General features: G+C 51.8%; 1 protein-coding gene across 3 annotated transcripts in view; it reads right to left on the bottom strand.

Moving 5' to 3' along the window:
• Positions 1-16,702, bottom strand: part of RECQL4 (RecQ like helicase 4) — a 219,395-nt gene that overhangs the window by 72,695 nt on the left and 129,998 nt on the right. For 2 of the 3 annotated variants that reach the window (XM_068271053.1, XM_068271054.1), the window contains exons 13-19: positions 10,958-11,094; positions 9,653-9,736; positions 6,984-7,172; positions 6,729-6,911; positions 4,865-5,042; positions 4,507-4,784; positions 486-623 (exon numbers count right to left, since the gene is read on the bottom strand). In XM_068271053.1, coding sequence (XP_068127154.1) covers positions 486-623; positions 4,507-4,784; positions 4,865-5,042; positions 6,729-6,911; positions 6,984-7,172; positions 9,653-9,736; positions 10,958-11,094 — 1,187 coding nt within the window. The remainder of the gene's footprint in view (positions 1-485; positions 624-4,506; positions 4,785-4,864; positions 5,043-6,728; positions 6,912-6,983; positions 7,173-9,652; positions 9,737-10,957; positions 11,095-16,702) is intronic. The other variant, XM_068271055.1, reaches the window with a different exon arrangement.

The raw sequence follows: 16,702 nt of genomic DNA, 5'->3' as shown, positions 1-16,702 counted from the left end.
AATTATGTATAAATGATTTAGTCAGTGTTTGCCCATTGTAAAATCTTTCCTCTCCCTGATTTACATCCTGACATTTATTACATGGTGACATTTTTACTGCTGGCAGGTGATGTAGCTGCTGCATGCTTTTTTGGCAGTTGGAAACAGCTATTTCCCACAATGCAACAAGGTTCACAGACAGGAAACTGCCTGGAGTACCACAGTCCTCAGAGTTTCTTGTTGGAGGGGTTTCACCACAATATCAGTCATACAGCGCCCCCTGATGGTCTGTTTGTGAAAAGGAATAGATTTCTCATGTAAAAGGGGGTATCCGCTACTGATTGGGATAAAGCTCAATTCTTGGTCGGAGTTTCTCTTTAATGTCCCTGCTGATAACCCTCACATTGTGTCTACGCTCATTCAATCCATCATCATCATCCACCTGACATCTTGTGCGATGACACTGTAGCTGTATAATGTACGCGGTCACACTAGAAGCATCTTACCCTGCTCAGAGCCTCTTGCTTTCTATGGATATGACGGCACTTGCAGGAGGGGAATATTCGCTGTACCAGTTTCTTCACCGCAATATAATCCACAGAGTCGGCATACACGTGTCTGCGCAGCTCACTGACATCCTGTGCCTAAAAGAGACCATGATGATGACCACATCCACAAGAACGTAATTATCCCTCCACTCCCCCCTTCAGCCAAACTAGCATGCTGGCTACCCAACAGCAGCTTGTGGAAGAGACCATGGTACAAGATGATGACCACATCCACAAGAACGTAATTATCCCTCCACTCCCCCCTTCAGCCAAACTACCATGCTGGCTACCCAACAGCAGCTTGTGGAAGAGACCATGGTACAAGAGGATGCCCACATCCACAAGAACGTAATCATCCCTCCACTCCCCCTTCAGCCAAACTAGCATGCTGGCTACCCAACAGCAGCTTGTGGAAGAGACCATGGTACAAGAGGATGACCACATCCACAAGAACGTAATCATCCCTCCACTCCCCCCTTCAGCCAAACTACCATGCTGGCTACCCAACAGCAGCTTGTGGAAGAGACCATGGTACAAGAGGATGACCACATCCACAAGAACGTAATCATCCCTCCACTCCCCCCTTCAGCCAAACTACCATGCTGGCTACCCAACAGCAGCTTGTGGAAGAGACCATGGTACAAGAGGATGACCACATTCACAAGAACGTAAACATCTCTCCACTCCCCCTTCAGCCAAACTAGCATGCTGGCTACCCAACAGCAGCTTGTGGAAGAGACCATGGTACAAGATGATGACCACATCCACAAGAACGTAATCATCTCTCCACTCCCCCTTCAGCCAAACTAGCATGCTGGCTACCCAACAGCAGCTTGTGGAAGAGACCATGGTACAAGATGATGACCACATCCTCAAGAATGTAATCATCCCTCCACTCCCCCTTCAGCCAAACTAGCATGCTGGCTACCCAACAGCAGCTTGTGGAAGAGACCATGGTACAAGATGATGACCACATCCGCAAGAACGTAATCATCCCTCCACTCCCCCTTCAGCCAAACTAGCATGCTGGCTACCCAACAGCAGCTTGTGGAAGAGACCATGGTACAAGATGATGACCACATCCACAAAAACGTAATCATCTCTCCACTCCCCCTTCAGCCAAACTAGCATGCTGGCTACCCAACAGCAGCTTGTGGAAGAGACCATGGTACAAGATGATGACCACATCCACAAAAACGTAATCATCCCTCCCCTCCCCCCTTCAGCCAAACTAGCATGCTGGCTACCCAACAGCAGCTTGTGGAAGAGACCATGGTACAAGAGGATGACCACATCCTCAAGAATGTAATCATCCCTCCACTCGCCCCTTCAGCCAAACTACCATGCTGGCTACCCAACAGCAGCTTGTGGAAGAGACCATGGTACAAGAGGATGACCACATCCACAAGAACGTAATCATCCCTCCACTCCCGACACTGTCCCCTTCAGACAAACTAGCATGCTGACTACCCAACAGCAGCTTGTGGAAGAGACCATGGTACAAGAGGATGACCACATCCACAAGAACGTAATCATCCCTCCACTCCCGACACTGTCCCCTTCAGACAAACTAGCATGCTGGCTACCCAACAGCAGCTTGAGGAAGAGACCATGGTACAAGAGGATGACCACATCCTCAAGAATGTAATCATCCCTCCACTCCCCCCTTCAGCCAAACTACCATGCTGGCTACCCAACAGCAGCTTGTGGAAGAGACCATGGTACAAGATGATGACCACATCCTCAAGAACGTAATCATCCCTCCACTCCCCCTTCAGCCAAACTAGCATGCTGTCTACCCAACAGCAGCTTGTGGAAGAGACCATGGTACAAGATGATGACCACATCCACAAGAACGTAATCATCCCTCCACTCCCCCTTCAGCCAAACTAGCATGCTGGCTACCCAACAGCAGCTTGTGGAAGAGACCATGGTACAAGATGATGACCACATCCACAAGAACGTAATCATCCCTCCACTCTCCCCGTCAGCCAAACTACCATGCTGGCTACCCAACAGCAGCTTGTGGAAGAGACCATGGTACAAGATGATGACCACATCCACAAGAACGTAATCATCCCGACACTCTCCCCTTCAGCCAAACTAGCATGCTGGCTACCCAACAGCAGCTTGTGGAAGAGACCATGGTACAAGAGGATGCCCACATCCACAAGAACGTAATCATCCCTCCACTCCCCCTTCAGCCAAACTAGCATGCTGGCTACCCAACAGCAGCTTGTGGAAGAGACCATGGTACAAGATGATGACCACATGCACAAGAAAGTAATCATCCCTCCACTCCCGACACTGTCCCCTTCAGACAAACTAGCATGCTGACTACCCAACAGCAGCTTGTGGAAGAGACCATGGTACAAGATGATGACCACATCCACAAGAACATAATCATCCCTCCACTCCCCCTTCAGCCAAACTAGCATGCTGGCTACCCAACAGCAGCTTGTGGAAGAGACCATGGTACAAGATGATGACCACATCCACAAGAACGTAATCATCCCTCCACTCCCCCTTCAGCCAAACTAGCATGCTGGCTACCCAACAGCAGCTTGTGGAAGAGACCATGGTACAAGATGATGACCACATCCACAAGAAAGTAATCATCCCTCCACTCCCGACACTGTCCCCTTCAGACAAACTGGCATGCTGACTACCCAACAGCAGCTTGTGGTAGAAAGCACAATCGGGTCATTGTAGAGTTGGTGAGGTTACCCATACCAATGAATTATGATTACTATCCTGTTCCAAGTTGATCTCCTCCAGTGTAGCATTTCAACATGAAGTAGAAAAAGAGCTCAGGTTTTTGGATCAACAGATGGGATTACAGATTCCTACAGGAATCCCAGCTATAATGAAGTCCATGGGAAGAACAGATTATCACGTTACTGTTAACACGGATGATCTCTGTCTCGTAATACAGATTACAGAAATCCCGGCTATACAGGAGTCCATGGGAAGAACAGATTGGTTAGGAGACTCCCAGGTTACCATAGAAGATTCCAAACATCTGCTGGCAAGCTTATAGAGAGTTGGGTGGGATGACAGTTGCAGCTGGCTTACTATTGATGTTAAAGGACCAATGTCATACTCCACACATGTGGAAGTCACCACCCCACACAGAGGGGCACACGTGCCCCTGCTAACTATGAGCTCTGAAGCGAGATTTATTCTCGCTTCAGAGTCTCTTTAACACGGATGACCTCTGTCTCATAATACAGATTACAGGAATCCCGGCTATACAGGAGTCCATAGGAAGTACAGATTATCACATGTTACTGCTAACATGGATGATCTAGGTCTCGTAATACAGATTACAGGAATCCCGGCTATACAGGAGTCCATGGGAAGCACAGATTATCACATGTTACTGCTAACATGGATGATCTAGGTCTCGTAATACAGATTACAGGAATCACGGCTATACAGGAGTCCATGGGAAGCACAGGTTATCATGTTACTGCTAACATGGATGATCTAGGTCTCGTAATACAGATTACAGGAATCCCGGCTATACAGGAGTCCATAGGAAGAACAGATTATCACATGTTACTGTTAACATGGATGATCTAGGTCTCGTAATACAGATTACAGGAATCCCGGCTATACAGGAGTCCATAGGAAGAACAGATTATCACATGTTACTGCTAACACGGATGATCTCTGTCTCGTAATACAGATTACAAGAATCCCGGCTATACAGGAGTCCATGGGAAGAACAGATTATCACATGTTACTGCTAACACGGATGATCTAGGTCTCGTAATACAGATTACAGGAATCCCGGCTATACAGGAGTCCATGGGAAGAACATATTATCACATGTTACTGCTAACACGGATGATCTAGGTCTCGTAATACAGATTACAGGAATCCCGGCTATACAGGAGTCCATGGGAAGAACACATTATCATGTGTTACAGCTAACATAGATGGTCTCGTTATACAGATGAAGGGGCATTCTTACCTCAGGATCCAGGAACTGGTGACAGTGGGCATCCTTGCCATCCCGCCCTGCTCGGCCAATCTCCTGGACGTAGCTCTCAAAGTTTTTAGGCATGTTGTAGTGGATAATTCCTCTAACATCTGATTTGTCTAGACCCATCCCGAAGGCCACAGTAGCCACCACGATGCGGAGCTGGCCACTCATGAAGTTGTTCTGCACCCGTCGCCGCTCAGCCGCCGACATTCCGGCGTGATAAGAGTCCGCCATCCACTTCAGGGGCCGACGGATCTTCTTCCTTGCTGCAATATTTAATGACCGTCTGTCAATGTCACAGAAAGACAACATTACTGAGAGCCCATTGCCTGGTCTATGATCATACCCTCAATCTTCTTCCTGTCCATCTCCTGCTCCTCACTCACTGACGGTTTCACCAACACCCCCTGCAGGCAGGTGCGCAATAATGCAGCCAGGCGCTGTGTCTCCTCCCTCCGAGTACAGTAAATAATGACAGAATCCAGACACCCAAACCGATCACCCTTCAAGAGGGCAACAAGAGCCTAAGAGGGAAGAAGTGACCAATGAGAAAACCAGGACAGCAAACTAACCTGACTGCACAATCCAAACACGTGCAAACTGACGCCACCACCATATATAAAACACTGCTGCCCTGACTGCGCGCATGCACGCACACATACTGCCCCGACTGCACACTACTGTACTGCCCCGACTGCACACCCCTGTACTGCCCCGACTGCACACCCCTGTACTGCACCCCCCTGTACTGCCCCGACTGCACACCCCTGTACTGCACCCCCCTGTACTGCCCCGACTGCACACCCTTGTACTGCCCCAACTGCACACCCCTGTACTGCACCCCCCTGTACTGCCCAGACTGCCCACCCCTGTACTGCCCTGACTGCACACCCCTGTACTGCACCCCCCGGTACTGCCCAGACTGCACACCCCTGTACTGCCCCGACTGCACACCCCTGTACTGCCCCGACTGCACACCCCTGTACTGCCCCGACTGCACACCCTTGTACTGCCCCGACTGCACACCCCTGTACTGCCCCGACTGCACACCCCTGTACTGCCCCGACTGCACACCCCTGTACTGCCCCGACTGCACACCCCTGTACTGCCCCGACTGCACACCCTTGTACTGCCCCGACTGCACACCCTTGTACTGCCCCGACTGCCCACCCCTGTACTGCCCCGACTGCACACTCGTGTACTGCCCCGACTGCACACCCCTGTACTGCCCAGACTGCACACCCCTGTACTGCCCAGACTGCACACCCCTGTACTGCCCTGACTGCCCCAACTGCACACACCCCTTTACTGCCCCGACTGCACACACCCCTGTACTGCACCCCCCTGTACTGCACCCCCCTGTACTGCCCCGACTGCCCACCCCTGTACTGCCCCGACTGTCCACCCCTGTACTGCCCCGACTGCCCACCCCTGTACTGCCCTGACTGCACACCCCTGTACTGCCCCGACTGCACACCCCTGTACTGCCCCGACTGCACCCCCCTGTACTGCCCCGACTGCACACCCCTGTACTGCCCCGACTGCACACCCCTGTACTGCCCACTGCCCACCCCTGTACTGCCCTGACTGCTCACCCCTGTACTGCCCCGACTGCCCACCCCTGTACTGCCCAGACTGCACACCCCTGTACTGCCCCGACTGCACACCCCTGTACTGCCCTGACTGCACACCCCTGTACTGCCCCGACTGCACACCCCTGTACTGCCCCGACTGCACACCCCTGTACTGCCCCAACTGCACACCCCTGTACTGCCCCGACTGCACACCCCTGTACTGCCCAGACTGCACACCCCTGTACAGCCCCGACTGCACACCCCTGTACTGCCCAGACTGCACACCCCTGTACTGCCCAGACTGCACACCCCTGTACTGCCCACCCCTGTACTGCCCAGACTGCCCACCCCTGTACTGCCCTGACTGCCCCGACTGCTCACCCCCTGGTACTGCCCCGACTGTCCACCCCTGTACAGCCCCGACTGCACACCCCTGTAATGCCCCGACTGCTCACCCCCTGGTACTGCCCCGACTGTCCACCCCTGTACAGCCCCGACTGCACACCCCTGTACAGCCCTGACTGCACATTCCTGTATTTTATCACTAGTAAAATGAAGCTGGGGGAGTCGTTGATGCGTAATTTCTGGACAATAATGGTTTGGCTGCTTAAACTTAGGTGGAAACGATGGCATCACCTGGTCCCGGTCTTGGTCCATAGATACAGAGAGATGTAAATTTCGGGGTATTCCGGCCAGCTGTAGGGGCGTTTCCTCACCATGTGAGATACCCAGGTGTCGGGCTACGTCTTGTGCTGTGCTCAGCGTAGCAGTGGCAGTCAGACCGAGAAGACAGCGGACCCCAAGGCGTTCGCGGAGAACCTAAGAGAGGCAGAGCATTACACAATGGCCACAGCTAAGCTCCTCATAAACAAGATGGAGAGGAGAGCTTACCTTGCACAGCCGCAGGTAGCAGGGCCTGAAGTTATGGGACCACTCCGACACACAATGCACTTCATCTATACAGGCAAACGCTACTGGGGGCAGCTGATCAGCAGGAGGCAGACAGCTGAATCCAGACTGACCTCCACCAACCAATGCCTCTGGAGAGAGGAGAAGCACATGGACCTTCCCTTCCTTCACCTGCGGGGGGCAGAGACACGGGAATCAGCTGACACGAGAAGCAACCGGTACAAATGGCCCTCATGTTTCTCAATACTATCCAGGAACATGAGCAGCACTCAGTCACAACTCTGCTTCACTGATCTGACCATCGTAGATGATGTCACACATCTAACACCAAACATATAGCTATCCGCCATGTCTCCCTGAAAATAAGACCTCACTTTTTCTAGATACTCAAACTATAAGCCTTATCCAGAAAATTACCCCTTGTTTCATAGTGCAATATATTATGAGTGTTATTGCTGCTTGTGGCCACTAGCAGGACCTGGTAATAATAAGCAAAAGCTCCTTATAAAGAGAGGTACAATGATTTTTAAATGAAGTCAATATTTAAAGTGTACCAGAGACGAACAATAGTCAAAGTTTTATACATACCTGGGGCTTCCTCCAGCCCCACCCACACGGATCGCTCACACGCCGCCGTCCTCAGTCTTCTCCAGCTCCGGTACCGGGTCCCGTACCGTCGGCCAGTCGTGGCCAGTTTGAGCAGGTGCAGTACTATTCTCCGCTGGAGAGAGACATAGAGAGCGTACTGCGCATGCGCCGACTTGCCTAAGTTACAGGACCCGGTACCAGAGCACCAAGTCTGAGGACGGCGGCATGGGAGCGATCCGTTCGGATGGGCCTGGAGGAAGCCCCAGGTATGTATAAAACTTTGACTATTGTTCGTCTCTGGTACACTTTAAATAAAAAATATAGCAGATAAGTATTAATTTTTAACTTTGAATTAGGTTTTAATGCTGGAGTCTGTAAGCAAGCATTTGAGACACATTATGTCCGTGATTCAGCTACATGGGAAGACATTCTGCACTGTAAACATTACACTGGTTATTCCGACATCTACACATCATAACTGTGCCCCCCAATATAAAGAATGCTCCCCAGTCCCTGCATGTGTAGAGTGCCCCAACTACGTCCTGTGGTCAGATAGTCCATGTCTTATCTCCATCACCCTCCTATATCTACACATCATAGCTGTGCCCCCCAATATAAGGAATGCACCCCAGTCCCTGCATGTGTAGAGTTACATAGTTACATAGTTATTTTGGTTGAAAAAATACATACGTCCATCGAGTTCTACCAGTACAAAGTACAACTCCAACCTGCTCCCTCACATATCCCTGTTGATCCAGAGGAAGGCGAAAAAAACCCTTACAAGGCATGGTCCAATTAGCCCCAAAAGGGAAAAATTCCTTCCCGACTCCAGATGGCAATCAGATAAAAGCCCTGGATCTACATCAATAGACATTACCTAGTAATTGTAGCCATGGATGTCTTTCAACGCAAGGAAAGCATCTGTGCCACAACTACATCCTGTGGTCAGATAGTCCATGTCTGATCTCCATCACCCTCCTACATCTACACATCATAGCTGCGCCCCCCAATATAAGGAATGTACTCCAGTCCCGGCATGTGTAGAGTGCCACAACTACATCCTGTGGTCAGATAGTCCATGTCTTATCTCCACCATCACCCTCCTACATCTACACATCATAGCTGTGCCCCCCAATATAAGGAATGTACTCCAGTCCCTGCATGTGTAGAATGTGCCACAACTACATCCTGTGGTCAGATAGTCCATGTCTTATCTCCATCACCCTCCTATATCTACACATCATAGCTGTGCCCCCCAATATAAGGAATGCACCCCAGTCCCGGCATGTGTAGTGTGTGCCACAACTACGTCCTGTGGTCAGATAGTCCATGTCTTATCTCCACCATCACCCTCCTACATCTACACATCATAGCTGTGCCCCCCAATATAAGGAATGTACTCCAGTCCCGGCATGTGTAGAGTGTGCCACAACTACATCCTGTGGTCAGATAGTCCATGTCTTATCTCCATCACCCTCCTACATCTACACATCATAGCTGTGCCCCCAATATAAGGAATGCACCCCAGTCCCTGCATGTGTAGAATGTGCCACAACTACATCCTGTGGTCAGATAGTCCATGTCTGACCTCCATCACCCTCCTACATCTACACATCATAGCTGCGCCCCCAATATAAGGAATGTACTCCAGTCCCGGCATGTGTAGAGTGCCACAACTACATCCTGTGGTCAGATAGTCCATGTCTGACCTCCATCACCCTCCTACATCTACACATCATAGCTGTGCCCCCAATATAAGGAATGCACCCCAGTCCCTGCATGTGTAGTGTGTGCCACAACTACGTCCTGTGGTCAGATAGTCCATGTCTTATCTCCATCACCCTCCTACATCTACACATCATAGCTGTGCCCCCCAATATAAGGAATGTACTCCAGTCCCGGCATGTGTAGAGTGTGCCACAACTACATCCTGTGGTCAGATAATCCATGTCTTATCTGCAGAATAGCGACATATTAAACATTTAATAGACGGAATAAAGCAGAAATCTATTATAAATTACAGGAGAATCAGGTCTCAGACAGGAGATCATAAACCATCTCACCTTTTCAATGGCAGCTTCACGCTGATTGCGGGTCATGTTGGAGTGAACACACACTGCCTTCAGCTTGGTGGGCAGACCAGACACCTATAATTGATGGACATCAGAGTCATCCAGCAAATGAGCAATAGCATATTTCTTAAGTCTGATGCCAACCCCCATGCTTCTGCAGAGAAACTGTAGCTCACCTCAAGACCATTTTGCTTTCCTCTCTGGACCTGGCGATTAGGCCCCTTCTCTTACCCTGAAGTTGTCCACCTCAGCTCTGGAGCCGATCGCATTGACTCCCCAGATTTAGAGATTATGAAATGTACACCTCTTAAGACCTGGAGCCCATCCACTTTACCTTTCCTGACCGTGAAGTCACCATCATTATCCATACAGACACTTTTAAAATTGGAAGCTCATCCAACTCACTTCTCCGTATTTGATCATCGTACATCTCAGCTTTCCAAACCTTGAGATCCATCTAACTCACCTCTCCAGACCTGGAGCTCATCCACCTCACCCCTCCAAACCTGGAGCTCACCCACCTCATCCCTACAGACCTGGAGCTCATCCACCCCACTCCTCCATACCTGGAGCTCCCCCACCTCATCTCTCTAGACCTGGAGCTCCCCCACCTCACCTCTCCAGACCTGGAACTCATCCACATCACCTCTCCAGACCTGGAGCTCATCCATATCATCCTTACACACCTGGAGCTCATCTACTTCACCCCTCCAGACCTGGAGCTCATCCACCCCACCCTTCCAGACCTGGAGCTCACACATCTCACCCCTTCAGACCTGGAGCTCATCCACCTCACCCCTCCAAGACCTGGAGCTCATCTGCCTCACCCCGTCAGACCTGGAGTTCATCCACCTCACCCCTCCAGACCTGGAGCTCATCCACCTCACCCCTCCAGACCTGGAGCTCATCCACCTCACCCCTCCGGACCTGGAGCTCACCTGCCTCACCCCTCCAGAGCTGGAGCTCATCCACCTGTGAATATCGTCCATCTCATCTTTCTAGACCTGGAACTTCCTCACCTTGTCAGTCCAGATCTTCCAAACTACCTTAGAGGGCTTGGAGCCATGCAGGTCACCAGAGCAGGAGCCATCCACCTCTTCTGTCTAGTAGAGGAGTTCATGTACCTCACCTCTACAAACTAGAGTAACCATTCATTTCACTGACTAGAGAGATATTCCCTCATCACCAGTGAGCGGATATTCCTGTCTTTAATTCGTATGTGATACTGCTGTGTAACAAACTCTTAAGTCCTACAAACTCACTCTACAATAACAGTTCCAGTTTCTCTACATTTACCTGATCATCCATGAGTGAGACCAGAGGGGATATGACCAACGTGATGCATGGAGATCTCTTGTAGTACATATATGCTGGCAGCTGATAACACAGAGATTTCCCCATTCCAGTGGAGAGAATAGCCAAGGAGGACAGACCTGAAACATAAAACATGAGAGATGACCATGCAGAATAATGGCATCAGTATCACAGCTCTGCAAGTCCCAGTGTAAGGTGTCCACTCAATGGCACCAGTACCAGAGCTCTGCAAGTCCCAGTGTAAGGTGTCCACTCAATGGCACCAGTATCAGAGCTCTGCCAGTCACAGTGTAAGGTGTCCGCTCAATGGCACCAGTATCAGAGCTCTGCCAGTCCCGGTGTAAGGTGTCCGCCCAATGGCATCAGTACCAAAGCTCTGCCACTCACGGTGTAAGGTGTCCACTCAATGGCACCAGTATCAGAGCTCTGCCAGTCCCGGTGTAAGGTGTCCACTCAATGGCACCAGTATCAGAGCTCTGCCAGTCCCGCTGTAAGATGTCCTCTCAATGGCACCAGTATCAGAGCTCTGCCAGTCCCGGTGTAAGGTGTCCACTCAATGGCACCAGTATCAGAGCTCTGCCAGTCCCGCTGTAAGATGTCCTCTCAATGGCACCAGTACCAGAGCTCTGCAAGTCCCAGTGTAAGGTGTCCACTCAATGGCACCAGTATCAGAGCTCTGCCAGTCACAGTGTAAGGTGTCCGCTCAATGGCACCAGTATCAGAGCTCTGCCAGTCCCGCTGTAAGATGTCCTCTCAATGGCACCAGTATCAGAGCTCTGCCAGTCCCGGTGTAAGGTGTCCGCTCAATGACACCAGTATCAGAGCTCTGCCAGTCCCGCTGTAAGATGTCCTCTCAATGGCACCAGTATCAGAGCTCTGCCAGTCCCGGTGTAAGGTGTCCACTCAATGGCACCAGTATCAGAGCTCTGCCAGTCCCGCTGTAAGATGTCCTCTCAATGGCACCAGTATCAGAGCTCTGCCAGTCACAGTGCAAGGTGTCCACTCAATGGCACCAGTATCAGAGCTCTGCCAGTCCCGGTGTAAGGTGTCCGCTCAATGGCACCAGTATCAGAGCTCTGCCAGTCCCGGTGTAAGGTGTCCGCTCAATGGCACCAGTATCAGAGCTCTGCCAGTCCCGGTGTAAGGTGTCCACTCAATAGCACCAGTATCAGAGCTCTGCCAGTCCGGGTGTAAGGTGTCCACTCAATGGCACCAGTATCAGAGCTCTGCCAGTCGCAGTGTAAGGTGTCCACTCAATGGCACCAGTATCAGAGCTCTGCCAGTCCCGGTGTAAGGGGTCCACTCAATAGCACCAGTATCAGAGCTCTGCCAGTCCGGGTGTAAGGTGTCCACTCAATGGCACCAGTATCAGAGCTCTGGCAGTCACAGTGTAAGGTGTCCACTCAATGGCACCAGTATCAGAGCTCTGCCAATCCCGGTGTAAGGTGTCCGCTCAATGACATCAGTATCAGAGCTCTGCCAGTCCCGCTGTAAGATGTCCTCTCAATGGCACCAGTATCAGAGCTCTGCCAGTCCCGGCGTAAGGTGTCCACTCAATGGCACCAGTATCAGAGCTCTGCCAGTCCCGCTGTAAGATGTCCTCTCAATGGCACCAGTATCAGAGCTCTGCCAGTCACAGTGTAAGGTGTCCGCTCAATGGCACCAGTATCAGAGCTCTGCCAGTCCCGGTGTAAGGTGTCCGCTCAATGGCACCAGTATCGGAGCTCTGCCAGTCCCGGTGTAAGGTGTCTGCTCAATGACACCAGTATCAGAGCTCTGCCAGTCCCGGTGTAAGGTGTCCACTCAATGGCACCAGTATCAGAGCTCTGCCAGTCACAGTGTAAGGTGTCCACTCAATGGCACCAGTATCAGAGCTCTGCCAGTCCCGGTGTAAGGTGTCCGCTCAATGGCATCAGTATCAGAGCTCTGCCAGTCACAGTGTAAGATGTCCGCTCAATGGCATCAGTATCAGAGCTCTGCCAGTCACAGTGTAAGGTGTCCGCTCAATGGCATCAGTATCAGAGCTCTGCCAGTCACAGTGTAAGGTGTCTACTCAATGGCACCAGTATCAGAGCTCTGCCAGTCCCGCTGTAAGATGTCCTCTCAATGGCACCAGTATCAGAGCTCTGCCATTCACAGTGTAAGGTGTCCGCTCAATGGCACCAGTATCAGAGCTCTGCCAGTTGCAGTGGAAGGTGTCCGCTCAATAGGAACCCGTATCAGAGCTCTGCCAGTCCCAGTGTAAGGTGTCCACTCAATGGCACCAGTAACAGAGCTCTGCCAGTCGCAGTGTAAGGTGTCCGCTCAATAGGAACCCGTATCAGAGCTCTGCAAGTCACAGTGTAAGGTGTCCGCTCAATGGCACCAGTATCAGAGCTCGGCCAGTCACAGTGTAAGGTGTCCGCTCAATGGCATCAGTATCAGAACTCTGCCAGTCACAGTGTAAGGTGTCCGCTCAATGGCACCAGTATCAGAGCTCTGCCAGTCCCGGTGTAAGGTGTCCGCTCAATGGCATCAGTATCAGAGCTCTGCCAGTCACAGTGTAAGGTGTCCGCTCAATGGCACCAGTATCAGAGCTCTGCCAGTCACAGTGTAAGGTGTCCGCTCACTGGCACCAGTATCAGAGCTCTGCCAGTCCCGCTGTAAGATGTCCTCTCAATGGCACCAGTATCAGAGCTCTGCCAGTCCCGGTGTAAGGTGTCCGCTCAATGGCACCAGTATCAGAGCTCTGCCAGTCCCGGTGTAAGGTGTCCACTCAATAGCACCAGTATCAGAGCTCTGCCAGTCCGGGTGTAAGGTGTCCACTCAATGGCACCAGTATCAGAGCTCTGCCAGTCACAGTGTAAGGTGTCCACTCAATGGCACCAGTATCAGAGCTCTGCCAGTCCCGGTGTAAGGTGTCCGCTCAATGGCACCAGTATCAGAGCTCTGCCAGTCCCGGTGTAAGGTGTCCGCTCAATGGCACCAGTATCGGAGCTCTGCCAGTCCCGGTGTAAGGTGTCCGCTCAATGGCACCAGTATCAGAGCTCTGCAAGTCCCGGTGTAAGGTGTCCACTCAATAGCACCAGTATCAGAGCTCTGCCAGTCCCGGTGTAAGGTGTCCACTCAATGGCACCAGTATCAGAGCTCTGCCAGTCGCAGTGTAAGGTGTCCACTCAATGGCACCAGTATCAGAGCTCTGCCAGTCGCAGTGTAAGGTGTCCGCTCAATGGCACCAGTATCAGAGCTCTGCCACTCACAGTGTAAGGTGTCCGCCCAATTGCACTAGTATCAGAGCTCTGCCAGTCACAGTGTAAGGTGTCCACTCAATGGCACCAGTATCAGAGCTCTGCCAGTCCCGGTGTAAGGTGTCCGCTAAATGGCATCAGTATCAGAGCTCTGCCAGTCACAATGTAAGATGTCCGCTCAATGGCATCAGTATCAGAGCTCTGCCAGTCACAGTGTAAGGTGTCCGCTCAATGGCACCAGTATCAGAGCTCTGCTAGTCACAATGTAAGGTGTCTACTCAATGGCACCAGTATCAGAGCTCTGCCAGTCCTGCTGTAAGATGTCCTCTCAATGGCACCAGTATCAGAGCTCTGCCAGTCACAGTGTAAGGTGTCCGCTCAATGGCACCAGTATCAGAGCTCTGCCAGTCCCGGTGTAAGGTGTCCGCTCAATGGCACCGTATCAGAGCTCTGCCAGTCGCAGTGTAAGGTGTCCTCTCAATAGGAACCCGTATCAGAGCTCTGCCAGTCCCAGTGTAAGGTGTCAACTCAATGGCACCAGTATCAGAGCTCTGCCAGTCACAGTGTAAGGTGTCCGCTCAATGGCATCAGTATCAGAGCTCTGCCAGTCACAGTGTAAGGTGTCCGCTCAATGGCATCAGTATCAGAGCTCTGCCAGTCACAGTGTAAGGTGTCCGCTCAATGGCACCAGTATCAGAGCTCTGCCAGTCCCGCTGTAAGATGTCCTCTAAATGGCACCAGTATCAGAGCTCTGCCAGCCACAGTGTAAGGTGTCCGCTCAATGGCACCAGTATCAGAGCTCTGCCAGTCACGGTGTAAGGTGTCCGCTCAATGGCACCAGTATCAGAGCTCTGCCACTCACAGTGTAAGGTGTCCACTCAATGGCACCAGTATCAGAGCTCTGCCAGTCACAGTGTAAGGTGTCCACTCAATGGCACCAGTATCAGAACTCTGCCAGTCGCAGTGTAAGGTGTCCGCCCAATGGCACTAGTATCAGAGCTTTGCCAGTCACAGTGTAAGATGTCCGCTCAATGGCATCAGTATCAGAGCTCTGCCCAGTCACGGTGTAAGGTGTCCGCTCAATGGCACCAGTATCAGAGCTCTGCCAGTCACGGTGTAAGGTGTCCGCTCAATGGCACCAGTATCAGAGCTCTGCCAGTCCCGGTGTAAGGTGTCCGCTCAATGACATCAGTATCAGAGCTCTGCCAGTCCCGCTGTAAGATGTCCTCTCAATGGCACCAGTATCAGAGCTCTGCCAGTCACAGTGTAAGGTGTCCGCTCAATGGCACCAGTATCGGAGCTCTGCCAGTCCCGGTGTAAGATGTCCTCTCAATGGCACCAGTATCAGAGCTCTGCCAGTCACAGTGCAAGGTGCCCACTCAATGGCACCAGTATCAGAGCTCTGCCAGTCCCGGTGTAAGGTGTCCGCTCAATGGCACCAGTATCAGAGCTCTGCCAGTCCCGGTGTAAGGTGTCCGCTCAATGGCACCAGTATCAGAGCTCTGCCAGTCCCGGTGTAAGGTGTCCACTCAATAGCACCAGTATCAGAGCTCTGCCAGTCCGGGTGTAAGGTGTCCACTCAATGGCACCAGTATCAGAGCTCTGCCAGTCGCAGTGTAAGGTGTCCACTCAATGGCACCAGTATCAGAGCTCTGCCAGTCCCGGTGTAAGGGGTCCACTCAATAGCACCAGTATCAGAGCTCTGCCAGTCCGGGTGTAAGGTGTCCACTCAATGGCACCAGTATCAGAGCTCTGGCAGTCACAGTGTAAGGTGTCCACTCAATGGCACCAGTATCAGAGCCCTGCCAGTCCCGGTGTAAGGTGTCCGCTCAATGGCACCAGTATCGGAGCTCTGCCAGTCCCGGTGTAAGGTGTCCGCTCAATGACACCAGTATCAGAGCTCTGCCAGTCCCGGTGTAAGGTGTCCACTCAATGGCACCAGTATCAGAGCTCTGCCAGTCACAGTGTAAGGTGTCCACTCAATGGCACCAGTATCAGAGCTCTGCCAGTCACAGTGTAAGATGTCCGCTCAATGGCATCAGTATCAGAGCTCTGCCAGTCACAGTGTAAGGTGTCTACTCAATGGCACCAGTATCAGAGCTCTGCCAGTCCCGCTGTAAGATGTCCTCTCAATGGCACCAGTATCAGAGCTCTGCCATTCACAGTGTAAGGTGTCCGCTCAATGGCACCAGTATCAGAGCTCTGCCAGTCGCAGTGGAAGGTGTCCGCTCAATAGGAACCCGTATCAGAGCTCTGCCAGTCCCAGTGTAAGGTGTCCACTCAATGGCACCAGTAACAGAGCTCTGCCAGTCGCAGTGTAAGGTGTCCGCTCAATAGGAACCCGTATCAGAGCTCTGCAAGTCACAGTGTAAGGTGTCCGCTCAATGGCACCAGTATCAGAGCTCGGCCAGTCACAGTGTAAGGTGTCCGCTCAATGGCATCAGTATCAGAGCTCTGCCAGTCACAGTGTAAGGTGTCCGCTCAATGGCACCAGTATCAG

The sequence above is a fragment of the Hyperolius riggenbachi genome, chromosome 2 (genome assembly GCF_040937935.1).
Source record: "Hyperolius riggenbachi isolate aHypRig1 chromosome 2, aHypRig1.pri, whole genome shotgun sequence".
NCBI classification, from domain to species: Eukaryota; Metazoa; Chordata; class Amphibia; order Anura; family Hyperoliidae; genus Hyperolius; species Hyperolius riggenbachi.
Note: the sequence above shows the minus strand (reverse complement) of the source record. Positions and strands in the feature narration are given on the sequence as shown.